Consider the following 16,242-nt stretch of genomic DNA (forward strand, 5'->3'; position numbering starts at 1 on the left):
TAAAGGTTATGTGAGCTTATAATAAAGACTCATATCTCCAATTCCTTCATTCTAGCCTAATCCAATATTCCTCCAATAAAAAAGTAATCCTTCTATGATTCCATCGACAATATACGTCCGAGTTTTCCGTCCATTTTGAGTTTTCTATCCCAAGATTTTAAATGCTTGTTGAAACTACAAATATGTCAATACGTTGACATAACAATTATATTGAGCCTATCCATTAATCGGGTTACCGAATAAAACACAGTCCAAAACGGTAATGTTAAAAGTTTTCTGCGATATTTGAATTTAAAAGTTCGAACGTAAACTGTTTTGAACGGACAATATTCGTCATTCATTCGTTTCTATGTCTTCGGGAGTACCACAACGCTCTAGTCTTGGCCCTATTTTGTTTTTCAATCACATTAACGATTTGCCTAGTGTACTCCAGTATTGTATATTTGTTTGCAGAAGTTCATTATATTTCGCTTGCTCAGGACTTTCTGCAACTTAGACCTCCGCGAAATTAATGAAGACTTATAATCAGACTTAAAACACAGATGCTATTCTCTGTAGCGGCAGAGAAAATCAAACAACGAAACCCACTTTAATATTTAACGACAAACTCATCGAATTTAAGGAACAAGCTAAAAGCCTAAAACTAACCATTCAAGATAATTTCCTCTTCGACAAATATATTTACCTTTACATATATAAACCTGATTTGCTTTTTCCCTACTATGGATTCCAAGATTATATTATTTAAAAGTTTACTATTTCCTCACTTTATAGCATTACTAGTGCTTTACTAGTTTGTTTGTGGCATTACTAGTTTATTTGCTGCTTCCATATTATTCAAAATAATTGTGAGTGCCGCATTTGCTCAACGCAATAAAGGGTGTCCCACATCAAATTGCACCACGGAAGAAACGCTGTAGAAAATCACCTATTGGGTATTTTCTGTTGAAAACTTGAGTAGAAGTAGTTTAAAGTGTATTGTGTACACTCTATTTTTATCGCGATCAGTTTTTCGAAAATTGGAAAAAATGGCGTAACCCGAAAAGCAACGTCGCGAATATATTTTGCGCAAACACCTGGAAAATCCTCAAATATATGAGTATTTCATAATTGAAACAACCAAACCGATTGGTGGAAAATCCAATGTGCCCGAGCAGACCCGCCCGAGATTTTTGGCACACTTCTACTCTATTCTATGGCGGTTCAAGCGGTGCTAATTATAGCTGCCAGTAGGTGTCTATTAACGGAAAAAACTACTTGTAAAAATGATAAAATTTTTGCTTGAAATCAGTTTATTAAGCAAATGAAGCAACATACGATATTTGTTTCATGTCATATATCCTCAGAAATAGTATAAGCTAATAAATACCGAAATTTTATCCGAGGGTCAAGGGTTACAGGTAGAGGGTTTACTATATACTACTATCTGCTTTAGTGCATTCATGCAAATTTTTTAATTCATTAGTTTGGCAGCAAAAGGATACGAGTGGCGAGATAGGCTATCATCGACCTCAGCCAAATCCTGGCAGAAGGCACAAAAAATAACGAGTAACTGAAAGAGTATAGCAATCTGTTTATCCTGCAAACACGTATCAACATGTTCGACTCTAAATAAACAAAATGGAGGCTAGTTCAATCGAGCAGAAAGTCCTACCGAACATATTCTACTGCCAATTTGACTTGAAACAGAGCTAATTGGGACAAAGCTGTTAAGTGGTCGCCTTTACAATGTCCTGAATACCCCTTATCGACTCCAATCACGATCGCGAAAGGCCGAATCACGAATGGCCGAGTTACGAAAGGCCGATTTTTTTCGGAATGCCTATTCATAACTAACTATTCAACTAAATAACTATTCATTAAAAAATTTGAATTCTTTCTTTCCCTAAGCGCAAGAAATTTAAAATGATATTTAAAATAAGTATTTATTTATAATGCACCACGCCTCAACCTATTAATTACTGGTAATTTATAGGTTTTCTTCGCTTTGCTGCTTCTTTTTATTTTTCTTGTTTCCTTTGCAGGTGGGACTTGGTCGGCTAATGCCATTCGTGCAGCGCAATTCTCTAGTGTGCTGGCAGCCGCATGTTTCCCTTGTTTACGGTACAAGGTGGCAAGTTTCCTCAAAGTCTCCTGAACCGTGGATGAGTTTACCATGTCGATGCGGTGCCAGCTTCCATAAAGACTGTATGGCGTATTATCACGACTCAAACCCTTGTCGACCTCGCGTTGCTCTGCCATCTGCCATATTGTCTTGTTGTCCACAGTGATAGGACCGAATTTCAGCTCATGTACCCTCGTCAACACGGTTTTGTACAGTACCTCTGCATCGTTGAACTTGCCTTGGGTTACGTAACATATAGCCAAATTGTTCCTAGTAGCGTCCGTATTTGGGTCATCTGGTCCTAAAACTGTTTCATAAATCTGCAACGCTCGTTCGTAGTAAAAGCCTGCCTTTCCAAATTTCTGCTGACTTTGGCACAGGAATGCCAACACGTGAAGGTTCTTGGCTACGTCCGGATGACTTTCACCCACCAAACGAACTTGCATATCCAAGGCTTTCGAACAGAATATCTCTGCTTGCTGGGAATTGCCACAGTTATCGTACAGTGTAGTGAGGTTGTGTAAAGTTGCGACGACATCAGGATGAACTCCAAGAGTTTTCTCTCTGATAGCTAGCACGTCGTGTAATAGACGTCTAGCCTCCTTGTAGTTGCACTGATCGCGGTAGATTTGCGCTAAGGTGCTCAATATGGTCCCAACATCAGGATGATCATGTCCAAAAGTTCTCTCCAGTTCATCCACAGCGTCCGTGCATAGAAGCATGGCCATTTCGTGGCGATCTTGGGACACATATTTGAGCACCTGTTGTTGAATTTTATCCGGTGAGATAGCGGAAATTGTTGGTTTTTTCACATATTGTTTTTCATGTTGCAGCTGCAAAATGGTCGACTCCGCTGCAAAAATCTGTTGTTGAATGCCTTGTAATGCATTGCGTAACAGAAGATTCTCTTCGGTGAGCTGTTGATTTTGGCATTGTAACTGGCGTTTCTTTGTTTCAAAGTTCTGAAATTGCGCCAGAAACCTCATCATTAGCTCGCCATTTTCCGATTTTCGCTCCAAGTTGTTATTCATGATGTCGATGAATGAAAGTATAAATGTACTTGTACTTGCTGTTCAAACAATAGTTACTAATAAACTGATGTCAATTTGTCGGCGCGTTAGAATTTATACTGTATAGAAAGGGTAGGTAGTTTTAATTAACAATGCTTACCTAGCAAGTTATTTGCTACTTCAGGTGTACTCAGTATAGGTCGATCAATGCTAGGTAAGCTGAATCAGAGCTAGGTAAGGCAAATAAAATGGCCAAGTCAAATTCTAATATGGAGTGAACTTTACCTGATTCGTTTAACGTGGAGTACCTAGTGATGTCCGAAATTTTCAATTATTCGATTACCGATTAATCGGCGAGCGTTGTCTCCACTAATCGATTTATTGAATTATTCGTACTAGTGGTATTCGATTAGAAATAGTCGAATACTTTTTTCATTAATTCGATTAATCGAACGATTATGAACGATTAGCGGCCATTATTCGGGGATTATTCGCATTCATATTATTTCCTTTGAACTATTCGATTAATTCAACTACTCGTGCATGTACTTAGACGAACGCCTGCGATAAAACATCACTTATGGAAAGGTGTGTCCAACTTATAATGCAAATTGAAAATGAAAATTAACCCTCTAACGGGTAAGACCGTCTGTGGACAGCCTTCGCTTTTGGTGCTCGCCGCAAATTTAAACAACGTGTGAAAGAGCATAAGAATGCAACTGAATCTAGTGTCGCGATGCATGCTGCCAATCATCAACATAAAATAAACTGGAACAGTGCTAAACTAATAAAACCAGTGAGGAAGTCATCGCATTTGAACGCTTGGGAGTCGCTGCATATCACCACAGCTGAGCAATGTTTGATGAATGAAGACGATGCTCCGATAGTATCGCCGCTCTTTCATCTAACAAAGCTTGAGTTGTAACTACTCTCTTATCAAAACCAGTTGGACCTAGCCCCGATGATGGGTAACATCTACCCGAAACCGGTTGGCGAATAAGTAAATGCTTATTTTATTTTGTAAGAACAACAAGTGATAGTGTCCAGTATATACATTACATTAATAGTTCAATAGTTCTTACGTTGCACGAAGATACGAAAGTGAAAGCAATGAGATAAGATTTTGTAAATAAAAAAAGTTAAAAAACTGATTTTAAGCGAGTCACGACAGAAAGCTCATTATATATCGCAAACCATAAGACGTAGATCCTTAGTATATTCGGCAAAGTTTAATGAAATTTATAGTTCTACAAGTTTGCTGAATACATGAACCTGCTATCTAGTTCCTACAAAAAGTTAATTTTTACAAGTGTGACATCCCCTTAATATCTGATTGTATGAAAAAATCAAAAGACGTTAAATGACATTTTAAGAAACTTCTTCGAAGACACCAAACTCAAAAACGTCAAGCAAAGCGAGAAAAGACTTTTGACCGTCTTTTTTCAGAATGGTGCCACTGTGGAACGGTCGTTGCAAATATTCCAAACGGATTTTTTACGATAGTTTTCACAAGCGACGGATTGAACGGTAGAAGAAAGTAATGAAAAACAAAGCTGTCGATCGTGTCTCCAAGACAAGACTAGACGTGAAACGTAAAGAGCGGGAAATTGGGTAAGGCGGGGTCATTGCAGCAACGCTTACTAAGTTTGTATAACATTCCCCTTTACCCAAGCAGGAGGATCTGCGGATCGATCCAAGCTTGAATTGGGTTCAAATCGAATCAGAAAAAAATCCTACGTCAAATGTCGGCAATTTGGTAAAAAACATATCAGCACAATATTTGAAAACTTCAATCTAAAGAGAAAAAAACAAAGTTTTTCGGAACCATTCGGGTCATGATTAAACAGTTCACCAAATCAACAGAATCATCAAAATAAACTCCAGTGAAATGATAACATTTTTTTTTGATTTCATAGAAACTAGAATAAAAGTGCTAGTCAACAAGTATGATCGTCAATCTCTGGTGTTATTTGTTTTAGACCACCAATGCGTATTGTTTACTTTATAACGATATTGCCTACTCAAAATTTTTGTTATCGACTATAAGTCTAATGTTTATAGTTTGCATTTTTTGGCTCGTCAGTCATCACTCATGACTAATGAGTCGCAATAAGTCAGATTTGTACATGTTGTCAACATTTAGATGTAGTGTTCCTAAAAGATCAAAATGCTCATTTCATTTTGACAAAAAAAAACACTATTGTAAAGCAAGCATCTAATTTTCATAAGAGCAAAATTAATAGCGGTCTCTGCATGATAGCAATCATCACGATTTAACGTTGCCCACTGTTTACTGCCTCCGAACATTACCAACTACCTACTAAATTGTCGCAAATTATTCTAATTACCAATGCCTTCGACCTCCGATGGAATTGCGCACTGATACTGCTCGCCCTTCCGATAATTGACTTTTCCACAAAACAACCAACTTTCACACCACCCAGCTAACGCGACTGCCGCACCAACGCGTCGTCCGTCCGTCCGTCCGCCGTCAGCCGGAACCGCGCAGAGGCTTAGAACTCGACAAGGGGCAACGTCTCGCCGCCGCCGCCGCCGCCGCATCCGTCAATGCAGAGCAGCTCGAGCAACGAGCAACTTTGTCGGCACGATCCAATCCAACAACGCCGGCACCCGCAGCACCCGAGGTCACACACATACACGGGACTCGCACCCGCACCCGTTTTTGCCGGCTTCTCTTCCTTCCCGGTTCGCTGCTATAGCCCACACTGCCTACTGGCGCGTAACAAAAGCGGCCGGCATAAAAAAGGAACTGCTAAAACAATACATATTATCGCAACGACATAAATTAAAACCGTTGATGCGAAAAGTTGACTCGCGCGACATTGCGCTCATTTTCCTAACCGCGCACCACCTTCATCAACAATCGAGCGTGCACGAGCTGAAGGCACGTAACACCGTCCTCGTGGTGGTGTTCGTTAGCTACCCCGACATCAGCAGAGCTAGCAAGTCAAACCCGCCAGCCAGCCAGCCAACCAGCCAGTATGTGGTTCTATATGCCACAGACCTTCATCAGTTCTTCCCTGCCGAACTGTCGGAGTCTAATGTTGACCCGTTTTTGCTCAGTCAGCGAGAATATGCCGACGACGTAGACGTCACCAAAAAAGAGGTCCGTTCTTCCTGCTTCCACCAACACGCCTTCTCCAGTTCCCATACAGTCTTAGATGCCTTTGGACTATAAAGAGTAACATTTCGCAGAACCGCATTGACAACCGCGCGACCGCGATTCCGCTGACTCCAGCCGATTTGCCGAACCGCCAATGAAATCCAGACAAGACCGGCTCGTCTAGTCTAGCCTAGAATGATTAGTCGAAGCTGACTGGCGGACGGCCCTGTTCACTCATGCAATTGTGGGTGTAATTTGTTGCAGTAAAATCCTGCATTTGCAGTATCCGGTGCGTGAAAGATTTGATCGAAGCAATAAATCAACGAGGTTAATTAAAAATCGTTTAATTTTCCGCACGTCAACACACGCACCGACACAGATTGGTCTGCAAAGCGGGCGAACTCTAATTAGATGTCGCGTCATCAAATGATTACTGTTGGTTGGTCTGAGGCCAAAGGCACACTGCAAATCTTAGAATTGTCATTTTACGCATGGTTGCATATCAGGGCGAAGACCAGGTTGCACTGGGGAAAGATCGCGATAGCATTTTCCTCTTTTCGTGTGACCTCTGGCTTCGATTCGCCACACCGCAACGTAGCGAAGCGAGGTTTTTGTCCTTCAACTCTAAACGAGACGCCCCAGGGGGTAGTCCACGATATTCACTTCGCCACGCAGTTACGTCGAAAATAATCTATGTAAATAAGTTAATCAAATTTACATGAAAACATATTGAAAATATATGTTAATGCTGACCGCTTCACCGAATTGCCACTCTGCTTCTGCTGCTGCTGCTGAGTGGTTGCCTTCGGCAAGCTGGCTTACTGACTAACTTCCACAGCCCCACGCGGCAAACAATGCAGAGGAAAAGTGTTATGTTATTGCCACTGCTACTGCCGCTGCTGCCCAGCAGCAGCAACTCATTCCCGCCTGTTGTTTCGTATTGTAATTTTGGCGTCTTTCCTCAGTGCGTCCGCTGCCAGGCAAAACGCGCACCCAGCGGATGGCCAAATGAATCCACATTATGTTCTTGGCGACAAGAGGCCTCCCACCCGCGACGTGATGAGGCTGCGGCTGCTGCGAGAGGAGTAAATGAATGCAACGATGAAGGTTTTGCAGCTTTATGGGAACCGGAGGGAAAAAACCCCGGTCGATTGTCCACCGAACCGCGGACTAAACGTTGAGACGGAAATGATGATTTCACTTCTGCTAGCGACCGGCCCCAGCTTCCAACGCAACGTGCAGAATCTGGAAAACGCGCGCCAGACCGGACCGGGGACGGGTGACGACGATCAGGGTTCGGCGGTGGCGGTTCCCATATTTTAGTGGTTTCATTCACACGTACTTGCGCTTTCTGAATAGGTTGCGGCCTGTTATATTAATTCGAACTTAATGGTTTCGAAGTTTTAATTGTTCCGTCTGCTTGAAGAGAGGATTGTTCACGGTGATTGCAGTTACTGACTGTAGTGCAGTGGCTGGCTGCGAGGTTGAACTACACCGAGAGTCATTCTCGGCGCTGTGCGCCGGCCGATGATTGTTGACTGATATTCACGCAGTGAAATGAGTGCGATTCTTTGAATGCAAATTTCAGACCCGTTGAAAAACTTTGATGACATTGAAAAATGGCTTGCAGTGAGAGGTTTTCTATGTATGAAAAAGAATTATTTTTGAACCTATTCTCTGATGGTCACTTTAGAGCTTCTTTTTCAAAATAAACGGGTTTCGTGCCAAACTGACTACTGGTTGGCAACAATCTTTCACAGCATAATAAAATAAAAAAAATAAAAAAAATACTTGGTACCAAGTAGCATGTGTGTAACCAACAAAAACAAGAAGCGCAAGTAGACACAATATATACAGATCTCAAAGCTGCTTTTGACTGCATTGATCACTAAATTCTGCTTCCGAAACTGAACCGTGTAGGAGCTTCTAATGGCTTCGTCTGCTGGCTTTACACTTACCTAACAAATCGATAAGTATCAGTTAAATTAGGCTCGGCTGAGTCGTGCTGCTTTTGCAATCAATCCACAATGCCACAAGGAAGTAACCTATGACCATTACTATTAATTATATTTTTTAAAGGCATGTGTTCTGTAATCCCTCTGGGCTGCCAGCTACTGTACAATGATGATCTAAAGATATTTCTTCGGCCTTCTTCTGTTCACATTGTTCTTCAACAATGTGGCAGCTTGGTTGGAAGTTGGCTGCAAGCTCGTTTATGCAGATGATCTTAAAGTGTATGTTTCAGTTTACTCGATCGAGAACTGCTATCATTTTCAAGTTATGCTGAACACTTACTGGTAGACTAGTAGACTAGTGCCATCACAATAAACTTAGTAGAACAGTGTTCCAATGCAATGTGGATGACGTTTCACCCAATCCTATACGATTATTCCATTGACAATGTTGCGCTTCTTAAATCGTGTGACAGAGCTTGATATTCTGCTAAACCTGAAGCACAAACAAACAGACGAGACACTCGCGTTAATTCCATCGTCCATTCAAAATCCACTTATTTTTCAAAAAAATCATGTTTCGCAACATGCTCACAACGCGGCGCTTGAGTGTTCCTTCGAGGTTCTAGTATAAAACCATACAAATGTAAAAAACCTACTGTATAAAACCCTGCAAATGTAAAAAACCTACAGTACAAAACCCTACAAATGCAAGCTACTCCACAACATGCATACCAGAGAGCGCTAGTGTGCAAGCAAAATATGTAGGACGATAGTTTTTGAAGAATTTTCTTCTATGTGTCATGTCAGATCGTCAGTGTCTGAAGTAAGACTTCATCCTTGACAACCCTTCAATCGTCCGCAGAGCAAATCGACCGCTGGGATTCATTTCTAAGGAAGCGGCAGGTAAAAGTCATGACAAATGCTCGTTAATTTGTAAATATATCGTTAATTTGAAGTTATTTTCTATAGGATTTTTTAACTTGCCAAATCCAAACGCCATATGCATACTGTGGATCAATGTTCATTCATAGATGGATGCAAGAACAACGAAACCTACAAGACAGAACACGTTCGGATGGGACGAAACAGAACTGAATAGCTTCAAATGGACGAGTGTGCTTTTTAATCGTTGTCAGTGGGGACGAACATATACTTGATGAAGATTTATTTGAATTTTCCTGTGTTGGAAAACTAATTTGAAATTTTCTTTGAAGTACCGCCATCCGGGGTGAGATTGTGCCAAAAACCTAAAATGTTATTTGTGAAAATTTATTATATCTATAGAAACTAGTGACCTAAATTCAAAATAATGATGAACATAACATATTTATTCATTACTTAGAATGAAACACAGATAATATTAGCAAACTATTTAGCCTAAACAGGGTTTCAAAGTTTGCGATTAAAACTACGCGGAAATAACGCTTGTAAAAAATGTCCCGCATAAACCAACCCAAACAAGAAATCGTATCAACTTGCTATCTTTAAGGTATATAAACTAATCATTTATAATGTAGTGAAAGGTTATTATGCGTTGGATAAGTTTTGATTACGAAAATAATATTTTTCGAAACTTTGTACTTTTCGAGCTTCACGGGGGTGAGATTGTGCCAAGCCATAATGATCGATCCAATTTGTGGATTTCACATACACAACAAAAATACGTCAGTATACACCAGTACACTCACATTCCTTACTATTGAGCGCAATATTTTGATAGATTAGATTGTATCATCCATTTTGGAGCAAACAGCATCACAGGTCTGCTAAATAATTTATACTAATTTTTACTTTTTCTCTGGAAATTTCAGATACTTTGAATAAACACTCTAATATAAGACGATTATATTATACCGTGTATAAACTGCCAGTTTTAAGGAGAGGGGAGGGGGGGGGATGGTATGGACCACATGTTCTGCGGCCGCGGGTTCTCGAACGAAGTAATGGTTACTTTTGTTAAATGATCAAATAGGTATGCCCCCTTAGGATACACCCCTTCATATATCTCCCCCTTGTTAACCCTAGAATAAAGGCTATATAAAAGCTGTCCATTGACTGCGTACTCATTTTTAGTTATTTCAGAACTCTCCGGGTTATTTTCGTTCATACTTTTTGTATGATGCGTTGTTTTTGGCCGACCCCCTGCCCCTGTTTATGTCCATTCAGTTCATGGACGGCCCCACATGAACTACTTTATACTGATATTTATGTATATTGTTTGCAAACATGGTAATGTTCACTGTTTAGGTTTTTAGCCTAACTTTATGTTGTTGGCACAATGTCACTCCCTAGAAGGGGTGAGATTGTGCCAAAGTTCATGCACTTCCAGTAAAATTAGGTTTCATTGTAACTAAACCATCTTTACGGTAGTTGTTAATTGAACAATTTAATATATATTGACAGGTTTGAAATCAACTTAGTTCCAAAATTGTGTGTATACTGAGCTAAAGAACAAAAATATATGCATTTTTGGCACAATCTCGCCCCGGATGAAGGTAATTTATTCCATTCCATGGGTACAACGCCTAGCTACTGAGAATACATGTTCGTACAAGGAATACTACAAGGGAGTAAAAAAAGAAAAAGCTATCTGTCTTTCTTCACAGCTGATGGAGCAGATAAGATAGCACAGAACAGAATTTGCGATTCGCAGACAGTGTCGAATTGAACTGGCTTTAATTAACTATGCATGTATTCAGAATACTTGAACGGTCCATTTGTCCGATCAAAAGTTTAGCATCAAACAAAACTTAGGCTGAAATACGGCTATCTTCAAATGTTTGGAGTCCCAACAATTCGCAACGTGTATCGTATGGAGGTAAATTCGGCAAGTTGCATCATGGTAGCATCCAAAGGACATAGCGTATGAACTTTTTGTGCTATAAATGGAAACCAAACTATGAAACCAGACACAAGTATTGTGCGTCCTAAAACACAGTAGAGTGGCGATGCCGGAACTCATCAGCAATATCGAAGATGAATACTAAACAGTTAAGATTTACTTCTTGATCACAAATGGAATCAACCAGCTACAATGTGTGACCTAAAATAGAGTAGTAGAAAGTAACCGGGTTCAGTTTGCGGTGTAATATGTCGGCATTACAATTGAGGGCACCTGATTGTTAGCAAATTGATTGTGTACCACTTACTTTCAGACGGCCGAGAACAGTTATTACACGCAGGCAGGGTTGTCCTGGCAAAATAAAAAATTCGAAAATGTTATGTATGGGGCATTTATTAAGCTAATTATCATCTATAAGATTGCTGAACTAAGTATTGCTCTATCTTAAGTATTTATGGCGCACTCCCAGTTCACACTGGGTGGGGCCCAAAAAGTGCACTTGGTGGTAGAAGTGATTTATAGTGTGAAAAATACAGGGCGTATATTGCTTCCTTGTGAAAAACCAGATGGATTGCAGGATTGCAGCACATTTCCGATTCTTCTGTAACGATGTTACCACGTAAGTTTATGTGGTAATTCTGAAATTCGCGTGAAACAGAGTGCGGGAATTTGCGTCAAAAAGCAGCGTAAAAATGGACTTTAATTTGCACTGAGTTTATGAGCCGATTTAGACGGGATAATCGTCTGACTTTCGTATATAGGCATGCATAAAAATTTCTGCATCTAATATTGCTGAATAGAATAGAATTCGAAAAGTAAAACATCTTCCTATCTGATTTCCATTTCAACGACAGTGAATATGATTTTCAGTAACAACACAAGGTAGATTACAGAAGGTACATTTAGAATTCAGATAGCTGTTTTCACCCTCGACAACACCTCGAGATGGAACTGGCATTTTTAGTTTTGGTTAGTTTCCACACCAAATTCGTTGACATTGATCTCCAATATTAATTTTTAGAGTGGTATTGAGCAGTACTCAAAAGATAACACCTATCATTATACTTGAAAACTAATAAAATAGATTTCGTCTTCGAGTAATATCTTTGCTACTATATATTTGATATAACAGAAATACAGGTTGTGATACGGCGTAAAATGTATTAAATTTTTGCTTAAAGGTAATACGACTTACTCCTTCAGTGTTGGCCGTATTGGTTGCTCAACTGGTAAGTATTTTTCTTTAAAATCAATTATCTATTAAAAGACTCGCTAAACTCGCTAAAGAAGTGTCTACTGTGGGCTCGATAAGTAAGATTGTTTTCTCACCCAATGAAGACAAACTTTAACATACCATAAATAATCTTGGCCAGCTGCCAATTTTCTAAATGTTATTCTGGTTAGCTTCGCAACAAACAGCATAAATTATGCATCACAAGTACGCAGACTGCCAAAAACACGAAAAATAGAGCCATTAGATTTATATTTGTATTTGCCTGCCGGAGAGTTTCTATCATCCAGTCTTGAGTGGGCTCGTTTAAGCTATGTTGAAGTTTCACCCTTTGACATCGAAAAAATTCCGTTTTTTTTTTCTATGATTAAAGAAAACAAAAATTAGACCATCTGTCACCGGGCATCTTTTTCGGATTACTTTTCTTCCCAGAATGATTTCAGCGAAGATCGAGTTTCGCTTCCTCACCGATCCGGCAATCATTCCACTGAAAAAAAAACCGGATCACACCAACTTACCCGAAAGGTGACCGATGCCCGGGGCATCGCCTAGACGCATTAGCTAAAAATTGTTTCCTTCCTGCCTGCTTGCCTGCCTGCCCCCATGCTCACCCGACCCGAGTTGTACCGGTTAATTATTCAGTCCGTTCGTTCTCAGAGCTTCACAAGCAGCAACAATTATGCTCGACCTACAGAGAGAGAGAAAAAAAACTAGAACCTAAACCTGACGACCACCTCTCAACAGCTCCGGACGGGGATGACGGTCACATGTGGCCATCCGTCGTCGTCGTCGTCGTCGTCGTCTTCGCTGGACCATTTCCAAAATCAGCATCCTTCGCCTAACTCAAGTTTTTAGTTAAAAAAATCGGCTCAGGCTCAGGTATGTCTCGGCTGATAGCCACACACGGCCGGCAACCGGTTTTCCGAGAAAAGCGATCGTCGTTGAAACAGAGGCGGTAGCAATTCGGTAGAAAAAGCGGTTTCATACGTACAAAGCACCCAATTTATTCCTACTCTTTATTATAACTGCCCAAGCAGGGGAAAATATATTCATAATTTTGTGCCACAGTACGGTTCGCTTTTGTAGGACCCGCAGTTTTTTTTTTGCTTGTGCAATTTTGCAGTTCGTCCACTTCCCCTGAGACGAATGACTGGTGGGGCACGAGGGGATTTGGTGCCGAAAGAGTGAGGTTATCTTGTCATGCTCTTTGCCATCGGACGGTTATTTTCCAAGCAAGCAGAAGGCTTAGCTTTGGCTCTGCTCAACTAAGCGAAGGTTGCTTGCGATGGCTAGCCAAAAAAGGATAAATATTCCAAATTTTGTACGATCTAACACGTCGTCCGTCGGTTGGTTGGTCGGTGTGATGACCGTCTGCCATGTCGGTGTGAGTATGTTTGTATGTGGCGGCGGCAGTGTGTACGTGTGTTTGTGTGTGCAAAATGCAAGTATGTGGCCGGCCATCCGGTAACGGTCAGTCTGCTGGTGGTTTAAGCGATTGTGATACGATTTCAAAACCCGAACCCCGAACATCCGCCAACTCTTTTGCCAGCTTTTTTGAAAGGCATGTGTTAGTGTATAAGTTTAATTAGAGGCTTAATGTTTTCATTAGGGTTATTAAGGAAAAGTTTTTACGATATTCGGTCATGAGCAGATGGTGCCCACTTTCACTCTTATCTATCTAGAGGCGAAGTGAAACGAGAAAATGAAGAGGTGTTTTATGAAAATTTAGAAGGCTCATAACCGGCACCACCGCACCGCACCGTTGATGAAGAAGGCTCGAGCTGTCGTGTTGGTCCTGCCTGTCGTGTCGAGTCGGATGAAATTGTGGTGATTGAACGAACCGGCTGGGCTGGGATGCGGAAACGAGCGGCAGATGATGTCGAACAGCGAAAGATTGCTCGGAAAAAAGGGTCATGACTGGAATTTATCGCGCGGTTTACGGCATCAGTTTGAAAAAGTTTTGTCGCGGACCAGCTGCGGGGAATGTTTAGTATTTTGTACATTTTGCTGATTGATTATTTGTGAGTACTGATACAAAAAAATTAATTTGCGGCTAAGAGTTAAATTTTCGAAGATGGTTAACTTCATTGCAGTACAGTTCTTGAGTAAAAATGTGACCAATTCATTGTTTGCGAAATATTCAATTTAAAACTTTTCCTATGAGCTGACGGAATGCAGTCAAATCTACAAAATCAGTCAAATGCGGATGGCAATAAACTATGAGAGTTTGTGCCGGTGGATTAATTTTGAAAAACTTCTCAAATTAATTGAGAGCATACACTGGCGTGCTTGGGCGAGGATACACTCCATGCCGTTTTTTCCACTTTTTATTCCGTTTTCTACTTTTCTGTGCTGTTTTCTTGGTTTTCACTCTCACTTTTCTTTTTTACCCTTCCGTTTTTTCCCCTTTTCCATCGTTTTTCTTTTTTCCTGTTCCGTATTTCCTCCATTATTCTTCGTTTCCTGCTCCGTTTTTGTTCTAATTTTTAATCCTGTTTCACTTTTTTTTTCACCTTTTTTTGCTATTTTCTTTCTCATTTTCCGTCATTTTCGTTTCCAACTTTCGGCTTTTTCTAACTCTTGTTCTCTCCTTTCCTTCTCATTTGTCGTCTGTATCTGTTGCGTTTTGCCTCTTGTTGATACTTCGTTTTTTTCTTTTTCTCTGGTAATTTTTCCTGTTTTTCTTTCCTTATTGTTCTGTCCCAATTTCCCGTTTTGTGTCCAGTCTTTCTGCTTTTGTATCTCGTTTGACTTCTTTCTCCCAATTCCTTCGTGTCCTCTATCGGTATTTCATTCCCTCGCTGTTCTTATTTTCCCTGTTGGTTTCTCATACTACAGTAATGCTCCGATTTTGTCAGCCTGATGTTGAATTTTGGGGTGACAAAATCGGGAAATTAGTTTTTCAAAATTCAACCTTAAGACCTTGTAATATCGAAGGCTTTTACTAAAAATTAAATTTTAACCCTAAATTGGTCAACCGAAGGCTCAATGAACCGGGCACAGCACACTGGTTCAGAACCTTTTCTGGTGCGCATTAGCTTTGAGCGGGAAAATTTGGTTTTAGGTTTATGGAACCTTTGGAAGAGTTTCTTAAAACTAAAATTTCTATCGTCCAGCGGAATTCAAATTTTGATTAATCCCCCTAAAAGTGCAATAAAAAATTTATTTTACTTCAGTTTCACACATTGATGTGTTTTGCAAAGTTTAACAGCATATTATTACAAGAAATTTTGCTGAAGACAATAACCTTTTATATCTTCAGCAAAGATAGAAAAATCGTATTTCTCATAAATGTAAAATCGTTAAAATCAGTTTTTCTATTTTAGCTCTTTTTGTAGTTGTTGTATGACATTTTCCAGTTTTACAAAGTTGTACAAATAGTAAAAATACACAACATTGCTGAATGTAGTACACCTCTACCTTTGCTTGTTTCGGAACTATAGAACTTTTACTATAAAAATACCCTAATTTTGACCGCGAATTACTCGCAAGAAGGCATCATTTTATTCAAGAAGTCTTCCCAGTGAATCGGGATAGTTTCAAGCAGGCTGAAAAGTTTTATAAATAATGTCTAAAGGCACAAAAGTTAAACAAAATTTATTGGCTGACAAAATCGGGATAAAAAGCTGATAAAATCGGGGGTAGACAAAATCGGGAGCTGACAAAATCGGAACATTACTGTATATGTTCCGCCTTGTCCATCTTTCCTCTTTTCCTCTTCCGTTTTCCCATAGAATCTTTTCCATCAATTTTTTTTCTTGTTTTGTCCCATCTTCCTTCTATTTGTCTCGTTTCCCCTTCTTTTATCTGTCGCATTTCTTTTTTCTGTCCGCTGTTCCTCTTTCTGAGTTCCGTTCTTCTATTTCTGTCACATTTCTCGCCCTTTACAGTCCTAATTTTACTCCACTTTATCTCTTTTCTGCGCTGTTTGCCCTCTTCATTTTAATCGCCTTTTTTCGGTCCCAAGTTTCGTATT

The 16,242-nt window shown here is 40.1% G+C and overlaps 2 protein-coding genes across 5 annotated transcripts in view; both read right to left on the reverse strand.

The window, feature by feature from the left end:
* LOC128738214 (uncharacterized) overlaps positions 1-16,242 on the reverse strand; it is a 693,074-nt gene that overhangs the window by 621,923 nt on the left and 54,909 nt on the right. The window lies entirely within an intron of this gene.
* On the reverse strand, positions 1,930-3,135 carry LOC128735453 (kinesin light chain-like). The gene has a single exon (XM_053829936.1). The coding sequence runs from the start codon at positions 3,133-3,135 to the stop codon at positions 1,930-1,932; it is 1,206 nt and encodes a 401-aa protein (XP_053685911.1).

This window comes from Sabethes cyaneus, chromosome 2, assembly GCF_943734655.1.
Source record: "Sabethes cyaneus chromosome 2, idSabCyanKW18_F2, whole genome shotgun sequence".
In the NCBI taxonomy this organism is placed as follows: Eukaryota; Metazoa; Arthropoda; class Insecta; order Diptera; family Culicidae; genus Sabethes; species Sabethes cyaneus.

What these genes read in the sequence shown, in the direction of transcription:
- LOC128735453 (XM_053829936.1), bottom strand. Translation starts at nt 3,135, where the DNA reads ATGAATAACAACTTGGAGCGAAAATCGGAAAATGGCGAGCTAATGATG.